General features: G+C 43.0%; 1 protein-coding gene across 1 annotated transcript in view; it reads left to right on the top strand.

Moving 5' to 3' along the window:
- Positions 1 to 25,390, top strand: part of TEX14 (testis expressed 14, intercellular bridge forming factor) — a 104,595-nt gene that overhangs the window by 40,273 nt on the left and 38,932 nt on the right. Inside the window, exons 14-26 of the mRNA XM_043531309.1 lie at positions 771 to 1,768; positions 3,468 to 3,574; positions 5,611 to 5,690; positions 7,150 to 7,422; positions 8,898 to 8,998; positions 11,089 to 11,208; positions 11,773 to 11,851; positions 12,755 to 12,845; positions 14,927 to 14,989; positions 16,965 to 17,092; positions 17,542 to 17,732; positions 24,547 to 24,646; positions 25,072 to 25,158. Of these exons, the coding sequence (XP_043387244.1) occupies positions 771 to 1,768; positions 3,468 to 3,574; positions 5,611 to 5,690; positions 7,150 to 7,422; positions 8,898 to 8,998; positions 11,089 to 11,208; positions 11,773 to 11,851; positions 12,755 to 12,845; positions 14,927 to 14,989; positions 16,965 to 17,092; positions 17,542 to 17,732; positions 24,547 to 24,646; positions 25,072 to 25,158 (2,418 nt within the window). The remainder of the gene's footprint in view (positions 1 to 770; positions 1,769 to 3,467; positions 3,575 to 5,610; positions 5,691 to 7,149; positions 7,423 to 8,897; positions 8,999 to 11,088; positions 11,209 to 11,772; positions 11,852 to 12,754; positions 12,846 to 14,926; positions 14,990 to 16,964; positions 17,093 to 17,541; positions 17,733 to 24,546; positions 24,647 to 25,071; positions 25,159 to 25,390) is intronic.

Here is a 25,390-nt window from a genome sequence, read left to right as displayed (position 1 = left end):
GCTGCAGGGAATATGGACCCATATGCAAAGTCCCCATATACTCCTTTTGCTTCTGTAGTGGAACCATAGGTTCCAGGCTAGATCTGGTTGGGAATTTTCTGTCGGAATGATTTTCTGACAGAAAATGCCTTTTTTATACAAAATTTTCCATGGGAACATTTCAGTTTTGCTGAAAATTTTTGATGTTTTCATTGGGAAAATCAAAATGATGGTTCTCTGCCTCCCTGACTTTCTGCCTGTCCAGCAACTTTGTTGACGGGGAAGCCGGGAGGTGGCAAGTGAAGTTCACAAGAGCATTCCAGATGGGTAGCAAGCTGAAAAAATCCTTTTTGGTTCTCCCGAAATGGAATCTTTCTGGAAATCCCTTCCCTTGACTTTTTTGTTCTGGTCTGGGAGGAAATTATTTTCAAAAATGTGAATTTTTTTGTGGGAAATGATTTCCATTTTCTGGTCAGCTCTGATTAAAGTCATTTACATATGTAGAGGAAGGAAAATGGACATTAATTGTTAAAATGTGACTCTTCCAGGTCAGCACTAAAGATCTTGCGGTGCATTTTGAAATGAATAAGGCATAAGCCTAGTGTCCTACCTCACAGACCCCATTAAACAGGGTCTACTTTTCAAGACAGTATGTGATGATAATAGAAATGTTTATACACAGAGGGGTTGAATGCTGCTACTTGAATAACGAAAAGGGATTTAAAATGTCTAAGCAGTATGTGTAATGGAGGCCTAAAAGAGTAGCTTAATATTAACATCTGATTTTTCAGATGGCAGCTTTACTGCACCAAAATGTTCAGTTTCTCCTGCTGAAAAAGAAACCATCATAGATCATGAGGGTATAACTTGTATTCAGCCAGTTACACAGGATCTGAGCCAAGATATAGCTTCTGAACTCCAGAGGACCTACAGTGTTAGTGATATGGACGACAGCCTCTGTAGTTTTGAAATCAATGAAATCTATACATGTTATCCAGAATTACATGAAGATGTTCTGGAAGAACTAGCTGGATTAGATCGTGCTTTGGAAGATCAAATAAAACAGCAAAATGTAGACGAGAACAGGACTGTCTCCCAAATCCTACCTCTGCCTCCTAAAATACAGTTAGTGGAGCAGCCAAATTCTAGTGAGGAAGTCAGCTCTTCAGAAATGGGTACAGAGTACAGTATAGAGGAGGTAGAGAGACTAAGTGAGGCATCTGAGTCATGCATGCTGCCCTGGTTGGGAGCAGATGTCAAGGAAAGTGTGCGTAGCCCATCCAAAACTGAGCAGCACATCAGCAAATGTGTCCTTAATCTCAAGATTTCTCAGACTTTATTGCAGCAGGCAACAGATTCCCTTTACAGAACGGAGGTGAAATTAGACAAATTAGAGACTGTTCAAAACCAACACAAGCTGCTTAAGGAAATCCAAGCAGATCAAGTTTCTAAGCAGAAGTCCATAGAGAGCTACTTAGATAAAATTGATGATATTCTCAAAAATATCAAGATCCCCTTTTCAGGAGCTGATGCTTTTTTGTGGAAGGCAGTAGGCCCTCCATCAAGGAACTATATACCACCACCGCTGCGAGTGCCTGGGGTGCAAAGTGCTTTGGAGGTTGACGATTTCCAGGCTATCTCAAAAGCTGTGAAGGAACCAAGGGCAATTCAGAGTGAGAAGATTGAGTGCTTTGATCAAAGGCATAAGAATAAAGATAATGACTGCCAGGATGATTTCAGCTCCAACATGGTGAAGAGTACTGAGGCTCAAGTAGTGCCAAACTATCAGGTAAAGGGGAGAGGCGTATGACTGGCCATATGGCTATTAATCATATAACTATATTGTATATCAGGAGTGTAGCACTGACAAGATGCACAGGTCTGGATGCTCTTTCAAAAGACGACACTGGTTATCGCTTATTTGAATGTTTGTGTACTATACATGTTGTGCATTGAATAGAAAATGATCAGTCTAGTCCTGAGTGCAGTAATGTCAGATTTTTTTTGCTTTATCAAAATAGTAATTTTTCATACATATATTTCATCTTTATTTATGGCCACATTCTGCTAACTTGTATCCCATGGAGTCTTGTAATTGATAGTACATGTAGCAAGATCATCTGGGTCATATGTTTAAAAACTGGCCTCTAATTTTGTGCTCATAATTTTTGCATTGGTGTGCGCAAATCTGTTTCAACATACAAATTTTAAAGGCTGATTTTGAAGATGGCTGAAAATGCCCATGTGTAAAAGCATAGGGAGGCCTTAGTTATATTTGCACATACAATTGTTTTGCTTTTTTATTTATTTGAGTAACCTTCTGGTATGCATGATGCTTCACAGATACAGCAATCAGACAAGGTTCCTGTAGCTTAGTTTAATTGAGACCAATCCAGTGGCACAGTAGAGAAAACATTTTGTCATAAGGTGGAGGGAGGAATATCGTGAGTCAGAGCAAGCAGAAAGGGAGAGGTGTTTTTTGGGTTACAGACATGTGAGATGTTGTGTCATGGGGACTTATAGGTGTTTTTGGATGTTGAAAGAATGATTTAACATGTTTAGCATGAAAATGGTGGACTGTTAGTTAAAAAAAAATGGGTTTGAAGGATGGATATGAGTCAACAGTGTAACACTATTGCAAAAAAAGCAAACATTATTCTGGGATGTATTAGCAGGAGTGTTGTAAGCAAGACACGAGAAGTAATTCTTCTGCTCTACTCCACGCTGATTAGGCCTCCACTGGAGTATTATGTCCAGTTCTGGGGCCACAATTCAGGAAAGATGTGGACAAATTGGAGAGTCCAGAGAAGAGCAACAAATATGATTAAAAGTCTAGAAAACATTACCTATGAGGGAAGATAGAAGAATTTGGGTTTGTTTAGTCTGGAGAAGAGAAGACCGAGAGGGGAAATGACAGTTTTCAGGTACATAAAAGGTTGTTACAAGGAGGAGGGAGAAAAATTGTTCTCCTTAACCTCTGGTTGGCCGTTACGAAAAACTTCCTAATTGTCAGGGTGGTTAAACACTGGAATAAATTGCCTAGGGAAGTTGTGGAATCTCCGTCATTGGAGATTTTTAAGAACAGGTTAGACAAACACCTGCCGGGGTGATCTAGATAATACTTAGTCCTGCCTTGAATGCAGGGGACTGGACTAGAAGATCTCTCGAGGTCCCTTCCAGCCGTCTAATTCTACGATTTATGTACATTTCCGTAAATTGTCTAGCACCAGTAATTCCCAGGAGGCACTTGCAGAATTGGGCCCTTTAGTATATAAAGAACCTGTTACGAGCTTTAGAGTGTACTTTTTCCTACTCCAGGGTCTGAACCTGCCACTTTTACTCATGTCAGTAGTGCCACTGAAATGGAGCCCAGTTAATAAAGAGTGCAGGATCCAGTGCTTTGTATGCATTTGGAGAAAACTAAGCTAATAATAAGCACATAGTGCCAGGCAAACTCTGAGTCATGGTGTGATGGCCTGATTTTTCAGCGATTGCATCCACGGTTGGCTGTAAGACGGAAAAAAAATGTCAACTTGCAACACCATAGAGGAACTGATTCAAGTTCTGGAGGAAGTGGAATTGAGGAAGAGAAATGGTGAGTTCTGTCTGTTACTTCAGTTCTAGTCACAAAGAAATAAATTTCTGTAGATTCCTCCCACTAAAACCTCTGTCAAAAGGAGACACCGCTAGGATTAAAACTGGCATTGCGTTTTTCTCAGCAAGCAAAAAGCCATCCATCCAATTAAGAGCCTTCCATGAAACAGACTCATTGTCAGCTACAGAGCTGACAAGATATCAACCAAGAGAGCTTAATACGGAGTCAGAATCTGTCAGTGCAGAATACCTATCCCTCTGGGATCTGTGCTCACCAGCCAAGAGGTGAAACAGGTAGGAATTGACGTGATAAATGATATCTCAGCATCTTACAATGGTTTTAGAAGTTTTCAATTCTTTTCTGTAACTTATACACGAATATCTGTTTGCATATATAACGTGTATGTGGAAACATCAATATACTGAAGGGGAGAGTGCCAAGTGAGTTAGTCTTAAACTGTGAAACTGACTAAGGAAACCAGTCTAGTTTCACTGTCACTGCTCAGTGAAGGGTTTTTTTTTAAATTTCCAAATAGCATGTCTGTCAGCAACTAAGCAGGATGTTTAAAGTTCCCTTGTAATATTCTGAGGTGCCATTAGCACCACAGTTAAAGGAATTGATTTTCTAATTGTTATTTTTATTTCTTGTCCCCTTTAAAGTACAACAGAATAAGTGTATTTTTGGTGTATGTGCATATTTTTGTTTGTGTAGATAGTAAGGGCCAAATCCTGGTCCCTGTGCATATTTTGATCCAAAGCTTAAAGTAAAGACTTCTATTGACTTCCATGGGTCTTGGATCAATCCTTGTGATGTGGGTGGTGGAAACTGAATCCTTCCTCTAAACCCGGTGGCAAAGAACAGAGAACCTGTGCAGCCCTTCAGTAACAGCTAGTGCAAACCTCAGCATTATACTCCATTATATGCAGTTCCCTTGACCTGGTGAGATAAGCTGTATTTTGTTCTTCTTATCTCTCTGTACCTGATATTTCCATACAGACATCAAAGTAAATGACAAAATTGAGTCAATGGCAGAGCTGGGAATGGGAATAGAACCAGACACGTGTTCTAACCCTAGAAAGACTTCATAAGGTTAAACCAGCTAGAAAAAATCATGTTGCACTAACCTGTTAGTTTTTTTTGGAAAAAATTAATCAAAGAGTAAGTAAAGGTAACCCTATGGATTAAAATCCCCTTGTTAAGGAAATAAATTACCAAACGACAAATGGGAAAGATTTGTCATGGGTTAAAAACAGGTGACATAGTCATGTCAGTCACTGCACTTTAGAATGGAGACAGGTTAATAGTTGGGTAGCCAAGGAATTGATAATGGGACCATTGGTATCCAAAATGGAGGTGCCAAGTGTTTTCAGCTCTCCACTGATCAGCTGATTGACCTACAGAGTATATATCTATATGACACTTAGAATCATATAGAATCGTAGAAGATTAGGGTTGGAAGAGAGCTCAGGTCAACCTAGCCCAACTCCCTGCTCAAGGCAGGACTTGGTGATGAGGAAGGCATAATGACAAGATTTTTTGGCTTGTCCTTTGGAGATGCCCAGAGCCTTGTGGGATCAGATTCTAAAGCACTGATGGTGTCATGCTAATCCATAATGGGCTTAACTCATCCACTGCAATCTAGGCCATTGGGAAATCAATGTGCTAGTTCCGAGGGGCTTTTAGAACCTGTATGATGCGAGACCTAGACTACGTCTACACAGCGGAGCCTATACCAGCGTGACTGCTTTGTTTAGATGCAGCCTATCCCGACAGAAGTTTTTCTGACAGTATAGGAGCACCACCTCCCCAAATGATGTTACCTATGTTGACAGAAACATCTACTCTGGAGTTTTTGTTGGCATAGCTATATCATTTTTTCACACCCCAAACAACATAGCTATGCTGATATAATTTTAAAGTGTCTACTTTGCATCCCAAAGCTCTTGGTGTTTTGCTAAATGGGGAACGGTTAATGATACATTTCTGTATTTATTAACAGAGATTTGTTTGATGCATCTCGTAACAATTTACTGTAGGTTTTTTCCAAAATCAGCATCTGAAATTTATAACACAAGGAGAAGGGAGGAGCAAAGGATGGTGCAGTCAGAATGGACGAGTGAGTAAACAGCAATGTTGATTAAACACTGGAGTTAACTAACATGTCGGAAACACATTATTAGACCTTCCAATGACGTTTTGACCCTCATGAAAGAGCTTTATGCTGCTGTTACGGCTCCTAGAATCCCCCCATATCATCCTGTGTTTAGACAGTCCTAATTCCCCCCACCCCCACAAGCTCCCTTTGTGCCACTCTCACCTTCTGTTACAGGTATTCCCTGCAACTTCGCCCAGCCAGGGGTTCTGTGTGCCCCATTCCTCCTCCTCCCATATCAGGGTCTCCCTTTCTCTCTCCCCACGCCTCCAATAATTCTTCTTTCTGAGTGGAGATAAATCATTCAGGGTGTCAACCTACTCAACCCAGTTGGGAGGAGAGGCAGAGAGGAAATAGAAGTATTGTTATGCTGGAAAGTGTTAATGGATGCCATGGACAAGTTGTTTGATCTGTAAACAATTGCTCGAGGTGCTTCAGCTAGCCACCAGTTCACACACCCTCCATTTTCTCCCTCTCAGTTTTCTAATTTCCCCCCACAGTAAGTGGGGTTTGGCCATTGATACTTAAAACATTCCCTGAAATTTTGGAATTGATCACATGTGGTGTTCAAAAATTATCACTTTACAGCAAGACAGACAGACTTATAAGTGCCATTGAGTTGAGTGTAAAGTCTTTGTAGGCACCTAAACAAAGGCAGCCTGATTTTCACAGGTGCTGAGCACCTGCAGCTCCAATCTACTTCACTGGGAGTTTTGAATAAAAATGGAATAGGGTACTCGAGATAGAGCCCATAGTCCAGGCGGTTAATTGTCAGGCCATTGGTGTCTTCCTTTCTGTTTTTTCTGTGGTTTAAAAAAAAAAAAAAAAAAAAAGATACTGTGTATGCAACAGGGGCATGTTCAGTGTAGGGCATCATTCATCTTCCTCTTGAGGAAACACTGTGCATTCTGAAGGGAAGTCTTGTGTTCCCAGTACATCCAGCATGTGTGGGTTCAGTATAACCACGTTAAGATGCTGTAGGAAACATTAGCCCACTGTTCTTGAAGGAGTAACAAGAACAGCCTGGAACGAATCCAGTGAAGTATATGAATGGGATTTCTCCCTTGTGAGTCATTGCAACAGCTGCTAGATGGCAGTATAACATGAGTAATAGAAAGTTCCTATTACCAGAGATTGACCCATTCAAACATTCCTTGGTGAATGTGTATGTATAGAGGTTTCCCCATCAGTGTCTGCAGGATTTAAGCTTTCATTAAAACAGAAATAGGTTTCTAGCCAGTATGATTGTAAAGTAAAACCTTTTGGCTGTGGCTCTGGGGCAGTCTGCAGTCAGCCTGAAGCAACAGAGGGGAAGGACTGAACATCCAAATTGCAGGCAACTTCTGCGGGAGGTTACCGAGAGACCCTAGTTTGTGACCAATGTTCTGAGAAGGTGAACTTTGAGTATATACTTTTTGCCTAGCTGAAGTGAAGCAAATGGCTAAAAGAGTGGCGTCTGGGCAGCTGGGACTTCTCCCTCCATATCCGCCAAGTGAATGTACCTCAGAAAGCGAGGCAGAAAGTGTGAAGGAAGCCTTTCCACATATCACCTTCAGGGGCCAAGAATGTGCTGGCCGGCAGAGAAAGGATGATAGGTGGCACACAGGCGATGGCACTGAAACCCAGGATCTGGGCAGGAAGGAGATGGATGAGTCAGAGGAGAGTGACTTGGAGTCTGTATTCAGAAGTTTTGCAGGTAATGCTGATGTAATTGGTCTTCCTGCCTTTCCAGTCAGACTGTTATGGTCACAGATGGCATGGCACAGGGAGATTGGAGATTATTTGACTTTTGGAGTGATCATTGGCCACTGTTGCTTCTAAAGTTGCCCCCTAAAGAAGGTCAGTGAAGAGTATAGACTATGCACTGAACTGAGAAGTATACACTAAGGGGCAGATAAGGGGTCCCCTCCAGGGGAGTACTGAGCTCCCTCGGCTCCCATGGGCTTTGATGGGAATTGAGGGACCAAAGCCCTTGTCATGTTAGAGCCCACAGAGAGGGTCACATGCCTATATTTCCCCAGTTTTAATGTCTGTGTATGTCTATAGAAGTCTACTGGACAGTGATATGGTAGCTGTCATGGCAGACGGTTAATCTGATTGCTGTAAAAAAGTCACATGACACTCACTTTATCTCTTCCTGAGCTGTGGTCTCCTACAAGTCTGGGGTAATCTGAGGTAATCCAGTAGATGCATTGCCATGTTACAGCCAAAATAGTTTAATGTGGCTTCATCAGGTGCTCCAAATATGGATTTCCCCAGCCCCTGCATTGTATCTGAATTGGCCCCAACAGATCTCCAAAGGGCTTGTGAATTGGTCCAAAGACACTGCTAATATACTCTCCATTTTAAAATTTGTAACAATCAGGGCTATATCTTCACTTCCTAAGTGGATTTAGCTACTGCTAAATATGGTGTGAAGACATAAAAATACCCCCCCCACCCCACACACAGAAAGGCCACTGCTAAGTTCACAAAGGAAGTTTTAGCAATCAATATCTAATTGACTGTGGACCCCCACTTGGAGGCTCTGTCCCTGAGATCTCATGAAGAAATCAGGTTGATGGCTTGCAAAAGAGGAATCCAGCTGCTATATGTCTCACTGTAAACTCATGTTCCTCACAACCACACTGGATAATGACCAAGGACAGGCCTCTCGGCAAAGACACATACACAGAACCATAGATGAAAATAACTGTGTTTTGTCAGTGAAATAGTCACACCCCACATGAGACCAATGATCCGATCCCTACACAATGACAAATGCCACTAGCAATAGGACAGAGTTCTGACTGACTTGTCCTATGGTTTGCATTTTATGTGCATGGAGCCTGAGATTTGTTCCTTATACAATGCATTGTTGCTGCATGGTGCTAGCTTAGATCCTAATAAATTGCTAATTGAGATGTTCAAAAATGAATCATTAGTGACATGCACATGGATGCCATTTTGAAGAAGAACATTTTCAGGACAATCCTCAGTGAAGATTCACGTTTGGCTTTATGAATTGGGCATTTAATTGTCATTATCTTTCCATTCCCCGATAGATCATGTAGCTTTATGGCTGTTCATAGATTTATTCACATTTATATTCCATCAGTTGCACAAACCATTCAAGCCACATTATCCTTTACATAAAATTGTGTTCCATTCTGACATGCTTCAATTTGTTAGGCAGAAGTTGGCAGTCTCTAGCAAAAGATGAGCAAGCAGAGTGCGGAGCAAACCTTCCTAAGAATTCAGTCAGTACAACAGAAGCTGAGAATCCCTGCTGTGTACGTACAGTAATCCAAGAAATATAATTACTATTAGTAATCTGTGAGATCAGTTTTGTGACAGGTAGTTGTATATTTGTTTTGTGTGCGTTGCATACTGAAAAATGAAGGCAGCCAGATATTGCTGATCTTTTAGCTATGAGTTCCCTAGGAGTCCTCCATTTGTTGTTTGGGTCTGTAAAACCTCTTAGGCAATGTGAGCAGTGGGAGGGTAGGCTGAAATATACAGCAATCAAATGAAATATCTAGCATCGAGAATCTAAAGAAACTGGGAATAGGAGAAGAAAAGGTATGTCCAAATCTGAAATTGATTTGTGCTTTTAAAAGTGATTTTCAGAGTGGTGGCAAAGCACATGTATGCCTCTGCAATGTAGAAAAACTAGGCAGGAATGCACCCCAAAACACCTACAGAAATCCTTTTTGCATGCAAAGCCCATAGAGAGATGAGATTTTGCCCCCTCAAGTTTGCGATATGTACGATTATTGTACGGCTCAGTCAATATGTGATGTACATTTTATATCGCAGAATTACAAGTTTTTTAATACTATGAAACACCAAGAGCGGCTTTTTATAAAATAAAAATAGTTTCTGCTGTATAGACAGTTATTACAATATATATATATACCCCAAAAAGAAAAGGAGTACTTGTGGCACCTTAGAGACTAACTTGTTAGTCTCTAAGGTGCCACAGGTACTCCTTTTCTTTTTGCGGATACAGACTAACACGGCTGCTACTCTGAAACCTGTCTATATATACCCCAATGTCTTTAGGCACCCAAAGATGCAGATAGATAATTAGTGGGATTATCAGTTTAGGGACTAACTCCCATTGAAATCAATGAGAGCTAGATGATTGACATGCTTAGTCACTTCAGGTGCCTAAATACCTTTGAAAATCTGGCCTCATTGATTAAATTGCCCAGGTAATAATAATACTTCTCCCCTAAACCCACCTCCTCCCCAAACTCTTGGGAAAAGAGATGGGCCTTACCGTACATCTGGCAGGCCAACAAGATCTGTTTTACAACATGTCTGGGAGATTTAACAGCACATTAGAACAGTTTAATGAAGGAAGTGAATAAAAACTCCAGGGCATTTAGGTACCGTCAACAGTATGTAATTATCCCAGTTGGACTGTTGCCAGGGTAGACACTTATTCCAACAAAAAATGCCATTGGCTATTTTAATGACCTTAAGAGATCAGAAAAATAGTCCCTCTGGCAACACAGCACTCTCTGACACTGCTTCAGGCATCTGGACTGATTGAGAGGGAAGAATACAACATACTGAATTGACAGTTCCACTTCTCATGGTACTAGGGCCACGTGTACACTACAGAATTATGTTGACCTAACTTACGTTGGCATACAGCCACTGCAGTTATTAAATTGCTTGCGTGTGTGCACTGTTGGCTCCTTGTGTCAGCAGTGTGCATCCTCATCAGGAGCACGTATATTGATTGTATTGTCAGTGTGGGGCACTGTGGGACGGCTCCTGAAAGCCAGTAACAGTCAACATAAGCAAAGCAGTTTCTACACTGACGCTTTGACAACCTAATTACCTTGACCATGACTCTGCGCCACTCAAGGATGTAGTGTTACTAAATCAGTATAGCGGGGCACTTACATTGGCAGGAGCCAAATTTAAGTGACTACACTTCCACAGCTAGGTCGATACAAGGCACCTTACGTTGACCTAATCCTGTAGGGTAGACCAGGCCTTAATGTCCTGGTGGGAGGTCTTTTGGAGCACTCCTCTAACATAGCTCCAGCTCTGCTTACCTGGGATCTGATGGGCCCACTGCACCAGGTGGTACACTAGCTGCTGGCACAATAGTCCCATAATAGCTGAAGGGATAATGCCAGAGTAATAATGTAAACGTAATAGCTATCCTAAAGGTGGACTTATTGAAAATGTAAGCAGAATAAAAGTTATACTTCTGAGTGAAGGAAGCTCATTGGTTTCAGTCTGAAATTACAATAAAATAACAAATGTTATTATTTAACGTTGTTGACTAAGAATATATTATACAATATGGACATTGTTGTGAAGGCATCATAACTATGACATTTTATAACATCTTTCACAGGAGCATTCAAGTGAATTAACTTGTTCCCCCAATTCCTCTCCTGATATATCAGATGAGTTTTTCACTCCTGATCCGGATTATTTTTTCTCTCCAGCTGCTCAGGAAAACTCAGAACGAGAGGTAAAAGCAAAGTCTTCCCAGGAGTAAAATGTATCTCAAGCTTAAGGGAAAATAAAAACACCTGTGGTTCTGTTTATGTTGGTGTGGAAAAGAACTATCTTTATTGTGACATCTTTATTGGCAAGCACTCCTTTTCCATACCCTCTGATAAATCTCTCAACAATTATCCCTATTCCTAAAAAAAAAGCAAAAAAAGCCCATGTTCTCCTGGCTTATTTTTTACAGGGAAATTAAGGCTTTTGTGTAACCTTAAAAGTAAAAACTCTGCTGTTAGGCTAAGACTTTTTTTGGCCACTCTTACACTAAGTTTCTCCCTCCCAGCACTCTTCATTTACTGTTGCATGTTTGGGAGACAGTTTTTATTCATTTCCTAGAGAAGATGAAATTATTTGTGAAGGATGTCAGATATAATGCATGCTGTTCATTATTGCACCTAAAAATGAAAAACTCGTGAAAGATTTGCTTCTTTCCACGCTGATTAGGGTGTACATTGCACAGGGACAAGAGTTCTCCTATTATAGCTTGCCTGTGAGAAATTAAATTCGATGCATTGTGTCTCTTCAGACCTCAAGTTCTGAAGATAAGTTAGAAGTAACCCAAGAAGCCTGTGTACAGAAACCAACCTCTACTGATACAGGGTCAGGTAATACTTAGCTTCGACATTCTGATTACCTTCTCCAGACCTGAGGAAGAGCTCTCTGAAGCTCAAAAGCTTGTCTCTTTCATCAACAGAAGTTGGTCCAATAGAATATGCTACCTCACCTGCCTTGTCTCTCTCATATCCTGGGTCCAATACAGCTACAACAACACTGTTAAATACATGTTTGTTATTTGTGTTTCCTCCTTGCAGTGGATACTCCCTTACTTTTGTGGTGCAGGACTGCCAAATGTTGGCAGGCCTAATATTTAGTCAGCAACTTTCCCAGTAGGAAGCTGAAACTGGATTCATTTTGGCCTGGTTGCCTCCATTCCCAGTGAGTTTAATGGGAATTGAGGGCGCATGGTATCTTGTAGGATCAGGCCCATACATGGTAATCAATGAAGTATTGGAGTTGTGATGTTTTGATCATACACTTGTAGTACTGCAGCCAGAAATCTGTTGTGACCAATTTCTTTTGTACCTATTGCTGAGTTGGCAGCTTTGCATAATGTACTAGCAAGAGACATGGACATTGAATTAGAGGTTTTATATCTACGCTAATATTCTGATTGCCAGACTTCTCTTGGGTATGAGACCTGTTAGATCTGAAATAGTATGTCTGGAATGCAAAGAACAGCATTGTATATCTGTTCTTTTGTCAGTCCTTATTCAATGAGGATTTGTAAATGTTTCAATATCCTCAGTCCCCCATTGGCAGGATGGCTGGCAGCTGGAATATGTTTATAAAAATGCATCTTTAAAAATGCATTTGTCTCTTAGAACAACCAAGACAGAGGTCACAAGAACTGAAAATATAATAAAGTTGTAATTTCCTGTTCAATAAGTTATGTCTCACTTTTTTATTTGAAAACCCAATAACAGGGAACATTTGCTATTTGTATTCAGGAGAGAAAATATTTATCTGCAACGCAGCAGTAAAAGGTCTTGGCAGTAACGAAGTGGGAATGAATCAAGTCAACCATACTCCTGTAGCCAGGTAGAAAGACTTATGCCACTTCAAACAAAAATTAGGCTATACAGAACATGCTCTCTCTTTATTAATCCTGCTGAAATACCTAATGCTCAAATAAACTGTCCATGGTGTTTTTTTTAAATGGTGATCTATGTATTTTCTAGCCAGGAAATATTGGAAGGGCTTTCACAAGCTGGATGAATGAGGTTTTACCTTTTACTGTGTTACTATCCCTGTCTTTGCTTAATGAGGGAGTTATGATAAAAAGAGAAAAAATAATTTTATGTGTGTTAGATGTAGTACATATACTGAAATGCCACCATCTTAAACAGACTAATGCCAGGTAATTAAGATCAAGAGCTCTTGCCTTGTGTTGTGCCTTAGTATTGCAGCTCAGGTGGCACTATTCGTTGTTGTTTATATTGTGGTCATACTAGATGCTGTAGAAACCTGAAGAGAGGCATGGCTCCTGACCCACAGATCACCATTTAAAAAGACAAAAAAGAAATAGAAGGAGGTGTGTGTGGTAGGGGAAGGATGGAATAGATGAGCGCAATGGACAGGGGTTTGTTGGTTCATGTTCTTTTGCTTGGTTTAATGCATTTGAAATATGAAACTTCTGCAACCTGTAAACACCTGATACATTACAAACAGAGGCACAGCCAGAGCTTGGCTTTTAATTGAAACTGTATTGCTGTGTTTTTATTTACATTTCAAATAATATTGCAATGGCTCCCAAGGCTTTGCTGCCTGAGGGCCTCCTGTTGGACTTCACCTCTTACTGGATTTGCCATGAACAAATCAGACCCTATTCACAGATGGCAATTCCTTGCTTTAATCTGCACCCTGGATGGAGTTGGTTATGGGAGGAGAGTGGGCAGAGACTCAGTCCACCTGAATTAGTACTGCATTTTGCACCAGTTTGCTGTTTAAGTAACTGGCTGGGCAAGTTTGCTGCATAGTAGAGAGCATGCCTTGTACAGGACACACTGATCAAATGGATTGTACTATAGTACGCCCCATAAAATCCACAAAGCTATGCAAAATAAGGGAGAGTTAATGTGTGGGTATGTGGGGTGCAGGGAGGTAAGTCCATATGCAGTATCCCATTTGTATGCACCGTTTCTCACAGCTGGGCTGTTACTTGGAGTGATTCAAGCTGAGTAGGGGCCTTATTCAAGGGTGACTCAAGAAGCTTTCTACCCCCTTCTGCACCTTCCTGGAGGAATGGGGTGTAGCTAGTGAATGTTACAGCCAGTGGCAGCACAGCTTCCTTGGGAAGGGAGATCAAGAGTGTGGTGCAGAGTGCAGATGTGCACAGATGCCACAGGGATGGTTTCCCTGCCTCCTCTGTGGAGTTCCACTTCTCCTCCTCTGGATGGGAGGAGGCAGAATTTGAAGTAGACTTGTCCATGACCCCTGTCTGCAGTTAATAGTTCAGAGTTTGGAGACTTGCAGTCATGTTTAACTGTCAGATGGGGTGTTTATGTTTCCATTATTCTCATTTGTTTGTATTACAATAATACATAGAGGCATCAGCCAAGATCAAGGCCCCACTGCACTAGGTCTTGTACATACACCTAATAAGAAAGAGTCCTAAAGAGCTTAGAATATAGAAAAGACAGACAAAAGGTGGGGAAAAGGAAGTAACGAAAAGTCTTAAACAAGTTTTGATTTAATTTTCAAATAGTTTTATTTGAAACGACTGGCATTTATAATGCATACATTGATTGTGTAAGATACAGTACAAATTCATATCTACTATATACATAATCTTTTTTCCTACTCCTCTATACCTGTGCTTCAAGACTTTAAGCAAGTTCTGATTTTGATGAGCTTCATGCTATCCCAACAGAGCTAGTCTTTAAAGTTTCTTCGGTTTACTTTATGCTCTTTAAAAAAGTTTATTTTCATGAAAAGAAAAGGAAGACTTGTGGCACCTTAGAGACTAACCAATTTATTTGAGCATTAGTCTCTAAGGTGCCACAAGTTCTCCTTTTCTTTTTGCGAATACAGACTAACACGGCTGTTACTCTGAAACCTTTATTTTCATGATTTTTCAAGAGAATAGATGACTGTGAGCTCTTAATTTTTTCTCTTTCCAGTGCTGAAGCATCACAAGAAATGATACCTAAGGAGACACTGAAAGAGATCAAAGAGAAAGATATGTAAGGACACACACTGTTTCATAGTGAAACTGTAGCAAGTCAATCATTACCATTATAAGAGTTTTCTGTTTATATAAAGTAAGAAAATGTGATGTTCAAATTCAGAAATTCAAAAACAGGATGCCATGCAAATTGCAGAAATATTATTTCATCATGATCAGCAGGGTGGGTAGGTACAAAAAATCAAACATCTACAGTTGACCTTAGCTTACTTCACAGTATTTTTATATCCGTGAGTAATTAAATTAATGAAAGAGAATGTCAGTTGGGTGTTGTGCATCGAAGTTAAAGTATTAGGAAATCACTGTTCCCTCTGAACATGTTAAATTGAAGATACAAACAAAATAACTTTAAATTATTAGTTTCCAGTTAAATACCTTTCACAGCAAACAAATATAGATCCCAACTAACGTGATGGAGGTTTTTAACCTATTATTTTGTAGGACAGGAGCACTTGGCAGAATGGACTTTGTGGACTGTGATTTTAAATTGAAAAGCAAACTTTTAAAAAAAAATATGGGTGAAAGTCACATATAAACTTCTGAGACAATGGTCCACAGCTGAAATTTCCCTTCTGATCAACAAAGCATATTAAAGCACAGTCTTAACTTCAGAGTATAGCTGGTGGGGACGTTGGGTTTCTCGGTTTGGCCCCAGTCCTGCAAGCTCTTAAGCCCTCAAGAAGACACCAAGGTCTCTTTAGAGTATATGTGTGTAAATTCCACTTAGTCCAAGTAATTCACTTGGAGGACAACTAAAGCTGTAAGAACCAAGAACGCTAAACTAGTCTGTGTTCCACTGAAGTCTCTTTTGTTCGTTCAGTCTTGAGATCCTTTCCTGAGCTGTGGAGACCATTTTGTTAGCATTCTCTTGTAGAGGGGTAACCTACCACTGAGCACCTTGTGGATTAGAATTATTGTAGGGAAGAGGTTTTGAAAAGAAACTCAAGGTCGGTAGCTCAGTTATCCTTCCTCTTTCTAAGCTCTTCTGGATCTCTGGACTAGGTATTGTATAGCCCAGGAGTCAGCAACCTGTGGCATGCGTGCCAAAGGCACGCGAACTGATTTTTATTGGCACTCTGCTGGCCCCGCTCATCCTGCTGCTGGCCTGGATGGACGGAACCCCGGGCCGGCAGTGGGCTGAGCAGGGCTGGCGGCTGGGACCTGGGCTGGCAGGGACCGGCGGATGGAACCCCAGACTGGCAGCGGGCTGAGTGGCTCAGCCCGTTGCCAGCCCAGGGTTCTGTCCATCCAGGCCAGCAGTGGGATGAGTGGGGCTGGTGGCTGGGACCCCAGACCGGCAGTGCAGGTGGCAGATGGAACCCCAGACCGGCAGCGGCAGATGGAACCCCAGACCGCTGCCGGTCTGGGGTTCTGTCCGCTGGCCCCTGCCAGCCGGGGTCCCGGCTGCTGGCCCTGCTCAGCCTGCTGCCGGCCTGGGGTTCCATCCATCCAGGCCAGCAGCAGGATGAGCGGGGCCGGCGTCAGGGGCCCCAGACTGGCAGCGCGGGCGGCAGACAGAATTCCAGACCGGTAGCGCACTGAGCTGCTCAGCCCACTGCCGGTTGGGGTTCCGTCTGCTGCCTGCGTTGCCGGTCTGGGGTTCTGGCCGCCGGCCCCTGCCAACTGGGGTCCCGGCTGCTGACGCTGCTCAGCCCGCTGCCAGTCTGGGGTTCCGTCGGGGGGCCCCTGTAAATGTAAAATTTATTACTGGCATGTGAAACCTTAAATTAATGAAGACTTGACACACCACTTCTCAAAGGTTGCTGACCCCTGCTGTAGCCTTCTGAGAACTCCGCATGCAGTCATAAGGAATTTTTCACTTTCCTCTAGAAAACCAAACAAGATTAAACAATTCTAAACAACCTTCTAGAACCTGAGAGTAGCATGATGTAGTAACACAAAATGTGTAAGGAAGTAACAGTTAAAAATAGATCTTCTAACCATCTGACTCTCTTTCACTGTCAATCCTCTAGATCATTGACAGATATTCAGGATTTGTCCAGTATTTCATGTGAGCGAGAGAATTCTTGTAAGGATATAACTTGTAAAACACCCAGAGTGAGTCATGCACCAACTTGTGTCAGCACTCCACTCAGCCCAGGTAACTGCAGAGTGAAGATGATCAGAGAATTACTCAACCTTTTGGAGCTAGGAATCAAGATTTCCACTACATTTTGATTATTGAGCTTAAATATTATTTTAAAAAATAACATGTTGCTTTACTGTGCTCCATATTCCTTAACTCAGTATCTCTATCAGTTGAGTAGTCAAAGATTCATGAATGTGTGTCGTCTTTGTTATTGATGAACTGGAGATCCCAGTCACAATCAGCAATAATACCACTGAATTTCTGTGTAGGGAGCAACTATTGTGGGCAAAGATTTTTCAAAGTTTGGTATGCAACCACGTATGTAAATTAACCATGCAATTACATGCCTGATTTCTTTAAAAATCTGACTCTGTGTATATTAAAATGCAACAGCAGTGTAGTTAGAACAAAATAAAAAGCAAAGTCCACTTGCTAGCTTTTCTCTCGCCTTTTCTTCACAGGGAAAAAAGTGTCATCAACCATCAAGAAATGCAGAGATTGCCATGAAATTCCCCTGGATACCTCTTGTTGGGCTACTCAGGAGACTTCCCTAACAGTGTCTAGTAGCTTCTTTACAGCCCATGAAAAGGAAAAGAACTCAAAAACCCCCTTCCTTTCTTCAGAAACCTACTCCTCTGGATTGACTGAGCCTGTAAGTGTGGGAAATTGTACTTCCTTTATGCCAGCTAAATTCCTAAACTCTGTCCCCTCTCATATATTTTCAAAATGGCTTAATATAACTGCAAGAAGTGATACTTATATGGAGTCATATAGCTTTGTAAAGATTCTGGGTTAAATCCTATCTCTGTTGGAGTCAATGACAAAACTTATTGACTTCAGTGGGCTCAGGAAGTCAACTTCTGTTTTTAATAAGAATGTTAATATGCTTTGTGGAGTCCGGTGGTACCTTGAAGACTAACAGATTTATTTGTTAACAAATTAATTTATTATTTAACACATAAATCTGTTAGTCTTTAAGGTGCCACCGGACTCCTCGGTGTTTTGGTGGATACAAACTAACACGGCTACCCCCTGATACTTGAATATGCTTTGTGAGTATAATTGTGTATGATAATATCTTCAAACAATTTGTGAACCTAGGATAGGCTTGGTATGCTATGAAGGACATGATAAAATTGAGAAAGTAATTTGTTTCATCTGTCTTATTTTTTGGCATCTTATTGGTAGGCAGGAAATCTCGCACTCCTCAGTGCATCTCACCCATCAATGTCTCACACAGCTCAGTATATAGAAATACAAAGAGGAAAGTAAAATCTTGCATTGAATCTGAGCTCTCCTAGAAGTTAGCTGTTATATTGCTTGATCTGGAGTGTACTGAGCAGTTTGTTTGATAAAGAATGAAACTGGGAACTCTTGGTACTAAGATCAGTCCCTTCCTGCTCTCAATCCAAAAGACTTGTGTGCATGTAGAAGGTGGTATCTCAGAAGATATCAGTACCGTAGTGTTTGCAACTGATTTATAAACCCCTTGATCTTTTTGTCTTGGTGAGGGTGAGAATTACATCTGCTCAGAAAGAGGTGTCAGTTTTCAAATTTGTAAATTTCAAGTTACACTTAGGAAGGGTGTCTTAAAATGGGGTTGGGGAGGGATGCGCAGGCAAAGAAGAATGGTTTCTTAATAAACAAGTTACAAATTGAAGCATCCTGGGCATAAGGGTAGTTTGGATGTTCACAGCATTCAGAAAACCATTATATTAAGGGGTTTAATTTGTCCTTTTACTACATGCACAGGATTGGCGTTACATTGTCAGTTCTGTTGTGTCAAAAAAACCTCACTGTATAGAGACACCAGATTTCCAAGGAAACCTTAGCGTTTTCCACTGATCTTTTTGGAGCTGAAAATATTCTGGTGCCAGAACATTAGTTTGACTGCTATTCAAGAGGATTATATATAAACAGTTGCCTTAATGCCTTTCTTATTGTTATTCATTGGGGAGGTTGTCATTTAAAGATTAAATTATGGTTTGTTCATCCAGAACAATGGCAGCCACATTAACTGTCCTTAGGTCAGCTCTGCATCTTTAGATTTGCAGGGCAGATAGCTGGAGTTTATTAAATACATTAACAGCACAATTATGCCTTGACTTGCGCTGCAGAGAAATTTACATTGCTGTCACTTACTCTCCTGAAAAATCGCTCTGGAATGAAGTTTTGGTACTAAGCCTCTATTTCCATTTTGAAAACGTGGCCTTGTCTGTGGTTACACACTTTCCTCGTTGTGTATATTACTGGGACATTTTTGTATCTAGTCACGACTAGCTTTTATAATTATAGATTTGCATGCGCGCACGCGCGCGCGCGCACACACACACACACACACACACACACACACACAAAATCCTTTAGGCGAAACTAATGGGTTCATCTCCTCTCAGAGGATGACAAAACTGGCCTCTTCACGGAGTCCTGTCCAGTTGTCTGTGGCTGGAAGGATGTTGATCATGCTACAATGAAGAGTTAAAACAGATGAAAATGGGATAATCTGATAGTATCATTAAGGACTGGTAGAACACTTAGCCCTGGTCTACACTAGGAGTTTAGGTTGAATTTAGCAGCATTAAATCAATGTAAACCTGCACCCGTCCACACAGTGAAGCCCTTTTCTTAGACTTAAAGGGCTCTTAAAATCGATTTCCTTAATCCACCTCTGACAAGTGGATTAGCACTTAAATCGGCCTTGCCTGGTCGAATTTGGGGTACTGTGGACATAATTAGACGGTATTGGCCTCCGGGAGCTATCCCAGAGTGCTCTATTGTGACCGCTCTGGACAGCACTCTCAACTTAGATGCACTGGCCAGGTAGACAGGAAAAGGCCCGCGAACTTTTGAATTTTAGTTTCCTGTTTGCATGGTCACCTGCAGCTTGCCACGCTGGCCAGAGCTCATCAGCAGAGGTGACCATGCAGAGCTCATCAGCAGAGGTGACCATGATGGAGTCCCAGAATCACAAAAGAGCTCCAGCATGGACCGAACAGGAGGTACGGGATCTGATCGCTGTATGGGGAGAGGAATCCGTGCTATCAGAACTCCGTTCCAGTTTTCGAAATGCCAAAACATTTTTCAAAATCTCCCAGGGCATGAAGGACAGAGGCCATAACATGGACCCGAAGCAATGCCGCGTGAAACTTAAGGAGCTGAGGCAAGCCTACCAGAAAACCAGAGAGGCAAACGGCCGCTCCATGTCAGAGCCCCAAACATGCCGCTTCTATGATGAGCTGCATGCCATTTTAGGGGGTTCAGCCACCACTACCCCAGCCGTGTTGTTTGACTCCTTCAGTGGAGATGGAGGCAACACAGAAGCAGGTTTTGGGGACGAGGAAGATGATGATGATGAAGTTGTAGATAGCTCACAGCAAGCAAGCAGAGAAACCGGTTTTCCCGACAGCCAGGAACTGTTTCTCACCCTGGACTTGGAGGCAGTCCCCCCCGGACCCACCCAAGGCTGCCTCCCGGACCCGCCAGGTGGAGAAGGGACCTCTGGTGAGTGTACCTTTTAAAATACTATACATGGTTTAAAAGCAAGCATGTTTAATGATTAATTTGCCCTGGCATTTGCAGCTCTCCTGGAAGTACTCCCAAAGCCTTTGCAAAAGGTTTCTGGGGAGGGCAGCCTTATTCCACCCACCATGGTAGGACACTTTACCACACCAGGCCAGTAGCACGTACTCGGGAATCATTGTAGAACAAAGCATTGCAGTGTATGTTTGCTGGCATTCAAACAACATCCGTTCTTTATCTCTCTGTGTTTATCCTCAGGAGAGTGATATCATTCATGGTCACCTGGTTGCAATAGGGTGCTTTTCTTAAGGGGACATGCAGAGGTGCCCGTTCCTGCTGGGCTGTTTGCCTGTGGCTGAACAGAAATGTTCCCCACTGTTAGCTGGGGACGGGGGAGGGTGAGGGGCTAGCCATGTGGTGGGGGGAGGCAAAATGCGACCTTGGAACGAAAGCACATGTGCTGTGTATGTAATGTTAACAGCAAAGTTTAACGTGAAAGAGTGTAGCCATTGTTCTAGAAAATGTGTCTTTTCAAATACCACTGCCTCTTTTTTTTTCTCCACCAGCTGCATGTGTTTCAAGGATCACAGGATCTTCTCCTTCCCAGAGGCTAGTGAAGATTAGAAGGCGAAAAAAACGCCCTCATGATGAAATGTTCTCTGAGCTCATGGTGTCCTCCCACACTGACATAGCACAGACGACTGCATGGAGGCAGACAATGTCAGAGTGCAGGAAAGCACAATATGACCGGGAGGAGAGGTGGCGGGCTGAAGAGAGTAAGTGGCGGGCTGAAGAGAGGGCTGAAGCTCAAATGTGGAGGCAGCGTGATGAGAGGAGGCAGGATTCAATGCTGAGGCTGCTGGAGGATCAAACCAATATGCTTCAGCGTATGGTTGAGCTGCAGGAAAGGCAGCAGGAGCACAGACCGCCGCTACAGCCCCTGTGTAACCAACCGCCCTCCTCCCCAAGTTCCATAGCCTCCTCACCCAGATGCCCAAGAACGCGGTGGGGGGGCCTTCAGCCACCTGGCCATTCCACCCCAGAGGATTGCCCAAGCAACAGAAGGCTGGCATTCAATAAGTTTTAAAGTGCTGTGTGGCCTTGTCCTTCCCTCCTCCACCACCCCTCCTGGTGCTTCTCTCCTCCACCACCCCTCCTGGGCTACCTTGGTAGTTATCCCCCTATTTGTGTGATGAATGAATAAAGAATGCATGAATGTGAAGCAACAATGACTTTATTGCCTCTGACAGTGGTGATCGAAGGGAGGAGCGGAGGGTGGTTAGCTTACAGGGAAGTAGAGTGAACCAAGGGGCGGTGGGTTTCATCAAGTAGAAACAAACAGAACTTTCACACCGTAGCCTGTCCAGTCATGAAACTGGTTTTCAAAGCTTCTCTGACGCGCATCGCACCCTCCTGTGCTCTTCTAACCACCCTGGTGTCTGGCTGTGCAAAACCAGCAGCCAGGCGATTTGCCTCAACCTCCCACCCCGCCATAAACGTCTCCCCCTTACTCTCACAGATATTATGGAGCGCACAGCAAGCAGTAATAACAGTGGGAATATTGGTTTCACTGAGGTCTAACCGAGTCAGTAAACTGCGCCAGCACACTTTTAAACGTCCAAATGCACATTCTACCACCATTCTGCACTTGCTCAGCCTGTAGTTGAACAGCTCCTGACTACTGTCCAGGCTGCCTGTGCACATGAGCCATGGCATTAAGGGGTAGGCTGGGTCCCCAAAGATACATATAGGCATTTCAACGTCCCCAACGGTTATTTTCTGGTCTGGGAATAAAGTCCCTTCTTGCAGCTTTTGAAACAGACCCGAGTTCCTGAAGATGCGAGTGTCATGTACCTTTCCTGGCCATCCCACGTTGATGCTGGTGAAACGTCTCTTGTGATCCACCAGTGCTTGCAGCACTATTGAAAAGTACCCCTTGCGGTTTATGTACTCGCCGGCTTAGTGCTCCAGTGCCAAGATAGGGATATGGGTTCCGTCTATGGCCCCACCACAGTTAGGGACTCCCATTGCAGCAAAGCCATCCACTGTGACCTGCACATTTCCCAGCGTCACTACCCTTGATATCAGCAGATCTTTGATTGCGTTGGCTACTTGCATCACAGCAGCCCCCACAGTAGATTTGCCCACTGCAAATTGATTCCCGACTGACCGGTAGCTGTCTGGTGTTGCAAGCTTCCACAGGGCTATCGCCACTCGCTTCTCAACTGTGAGGGCTCCTCTCATCTTGGTATTCATGCGCTTCAGGGCAGGGGAAAGCAAGTCACAAAGTTCCATGAAAGTGCCCTTACGCATGCGAAAGTTTCGCAACCACTGGGAATTGTCCCAAACCTGCAACACTATGCGGTCCCACCAGTCTGTGCTTGTTTCCCGACCCCAGAATCGGCATTCCACCGCATGAACCTGGCCCAATAGCACCATGATGCCCACATTGCCAGGGCCCCTGCTTTGAGAGAAGTCTGTGTCCATGTCCTCATCACTCACGTTACTGCGCTGACGTCGCCTACTCGCCTGGTATCGCTTTGCCAGGTTCCGGTGCTGCATATACTGCTGGATAATGTGTGTGGTGTTTAATGTGCTCCTAATTGCCAAAGTGATCTGAGCGGACTCCATGCTTGCTGTGGTATGGTGTCTGCACAGAAAAAAGGCGCGGAACGATTGTCTGCCGTTGCCCTGACGGAGGGAGGGGCAACTGACGACATGGCTTACAGGGTTGGCTTACAGGGAATTAAAATCAACAAAAGGGGTGGCTTTGCAAGAAACTGAATGGCCCCCTCAAGGATAGAACTCAAAACCTCAAGGATAGAACTCAAAACTGGGTTTGGCAGGCCTTTGATTTCACAGGGGGAAGGAGGAGAAAATGAATACAAAACAAATCTGGTCTACTTCTTGTTTTGAGCCACTTCATCTATCTTTATACATCTTGCTGGCACCAGACTGTGCAGTACGACCGCTAGCCGTCATCATCTCCTGGGTGCTCGGCAGAAGACGGTGCTGTATGACGACTAGCCATCATCTTCTGCTGGCTGGAGGTTAAAAGACAGTGCACTGCCGGTAGGACTGAATCGCCACGAGACGAAACTTAAAAGGGAAATGACCTGGCTCAGTCACTCCCATGTTTGCCCAGACGCCCGATTAAAAGAGCACCCAGGACTACGTCAATGATGGCTACCAGTCATACTGCACTGTCTGCTGCCAAAAGGCAATTAACTGCTGCTGTGTAGCAATGCAGTACCACGTCTGCCAGCACCCAGGAGACATACGGTGACGGTTAACTGAGCGGGCTCCATGCTTTCCATGGTATGGCGTCTGCACTGGTAACTCAAGAAAAAAGGTGCAAAACGATTGTCTGCCCCTGCTTTCACGGAGGGAGGGAGGGAGGGAACGGGGCCCTGACGATATGTACCCAGAACCACCCGCGACAATGTTTTAGCTCCATCAGGCACTGGGATTTCTACCCAGAATTCAGATGGGCAGCGGAGACTGCGGGAACTGTGAGATAGCCACCCACAGTGCGACGCTCCGGAAGTCGACTCTAGCCTCGGTACTGTGGACGCACTCCGCCGACTACATGCACTTAGAGCACTTGTGTGGGGACACACACAATCAACTGTATAAAACCGCTTTCTACAAAACCGACTTCTATAAATTCAACCTAATTTCGTAGTGTAGACATACCCTAAGGAGACCCATAACAATGTTTGTCTGAAGGGTGGCTGCTGCATTTGCTCCTTGTCTTCCTATTGTGTTCTGTGCTGCACACTGAGTGCATGATCTGCCTCTGGGGTTATGGGCCAGCACTAAGAATAGAACAGTTGAACTTTATGCTAATTGATTATTGCCTCCTCTCATATTGGGTTTAGCAGAGGAGAAGAACACAGAAAAACAGTTTATACTCCTATGCTTCATTTATACATGGTCTTTTACAGAGTGGTTTGTCAGCACTCAGTGCTTCTTCACTTTTGAGAAAGGCCAGGAAAGAATCTCGTAACCCATTTCCTGACACTCAGCAGAGTGACCTACGGAAAGGTACAGCAGATTATTAAAGAAATCTCACAGCTGCATTATTGTAAGGAACACGTTTCCAACCTGGCCTTAACCAGATCTCTACTTTTGCAGGGGCAGAGAACAGTGGGCAGTTTTTCACTTGCAAATGATTGAATTAAGTAACTCAGATCCCAGATTTCCTGTTCGCACCTGCAGATTAAGAATTTGGACACCTACTGTGATAGACCTAAATTATAGGTACAAATAATTGTTGGCTCCAAATTGCATCCACAAAATTGAGGCCTGTAACTGCAAGTCTAGCTTTAAATTATGAAATTATTGAAGGGTATTTGGTAGAATGTGAGTGAGCCCAGCTCAGGGAAGGTTTGTTAGATGTTGTCGTAATCAGAGCTTGTATTATAATTATTATTGTCATCACTATTAGTTGATTAGACATTTTTTTCCAGCTGATTCGAGCCCAGCTTTCTCCCCGACATCAGACCACTTTATTAATGAGCTGCCTCCACCAGCCCAGGAGCTACTAGATGAAATTGGTAAGCAGCGTTAAAACCAAAATGTTTTGGGGCTTGCCAGTTACACTTTATATCCAGGGTCCTCCTCCTATGAATGATCAGGATTTCCCAGCATGATGCACTAATACAAAATGCATGGGTGACCATATGGGAGATCTCGACCCAGCTGTTGCCAGGAGATGAGTAACAAATTAGATGTCAACAACTTAAATAATTGGCACCAAACTTCATAATGAATTGGGCCTTGGGGCTC

This window comes from Chelonia mydas, chromosome 17 (assembly GCF_015237465.2).
Source record: "Chelonia mydas isolate rCheMyd1 chromosome 17, rCheMyd1.pri.v2, whole genome shotgun sequence".
Classification (NCBI taxonomy): domain Eukaryota; kingdom Metazoa; phylum Chordata; order Testudines; family Cheloniidae; genus Chelonia; species Chelonia mydas.
The sequence above is the reverse complement of the archived record's forward strand: the minus strand, read 5'-3'. Positions and strand labels throughout refer to the sequence as shown.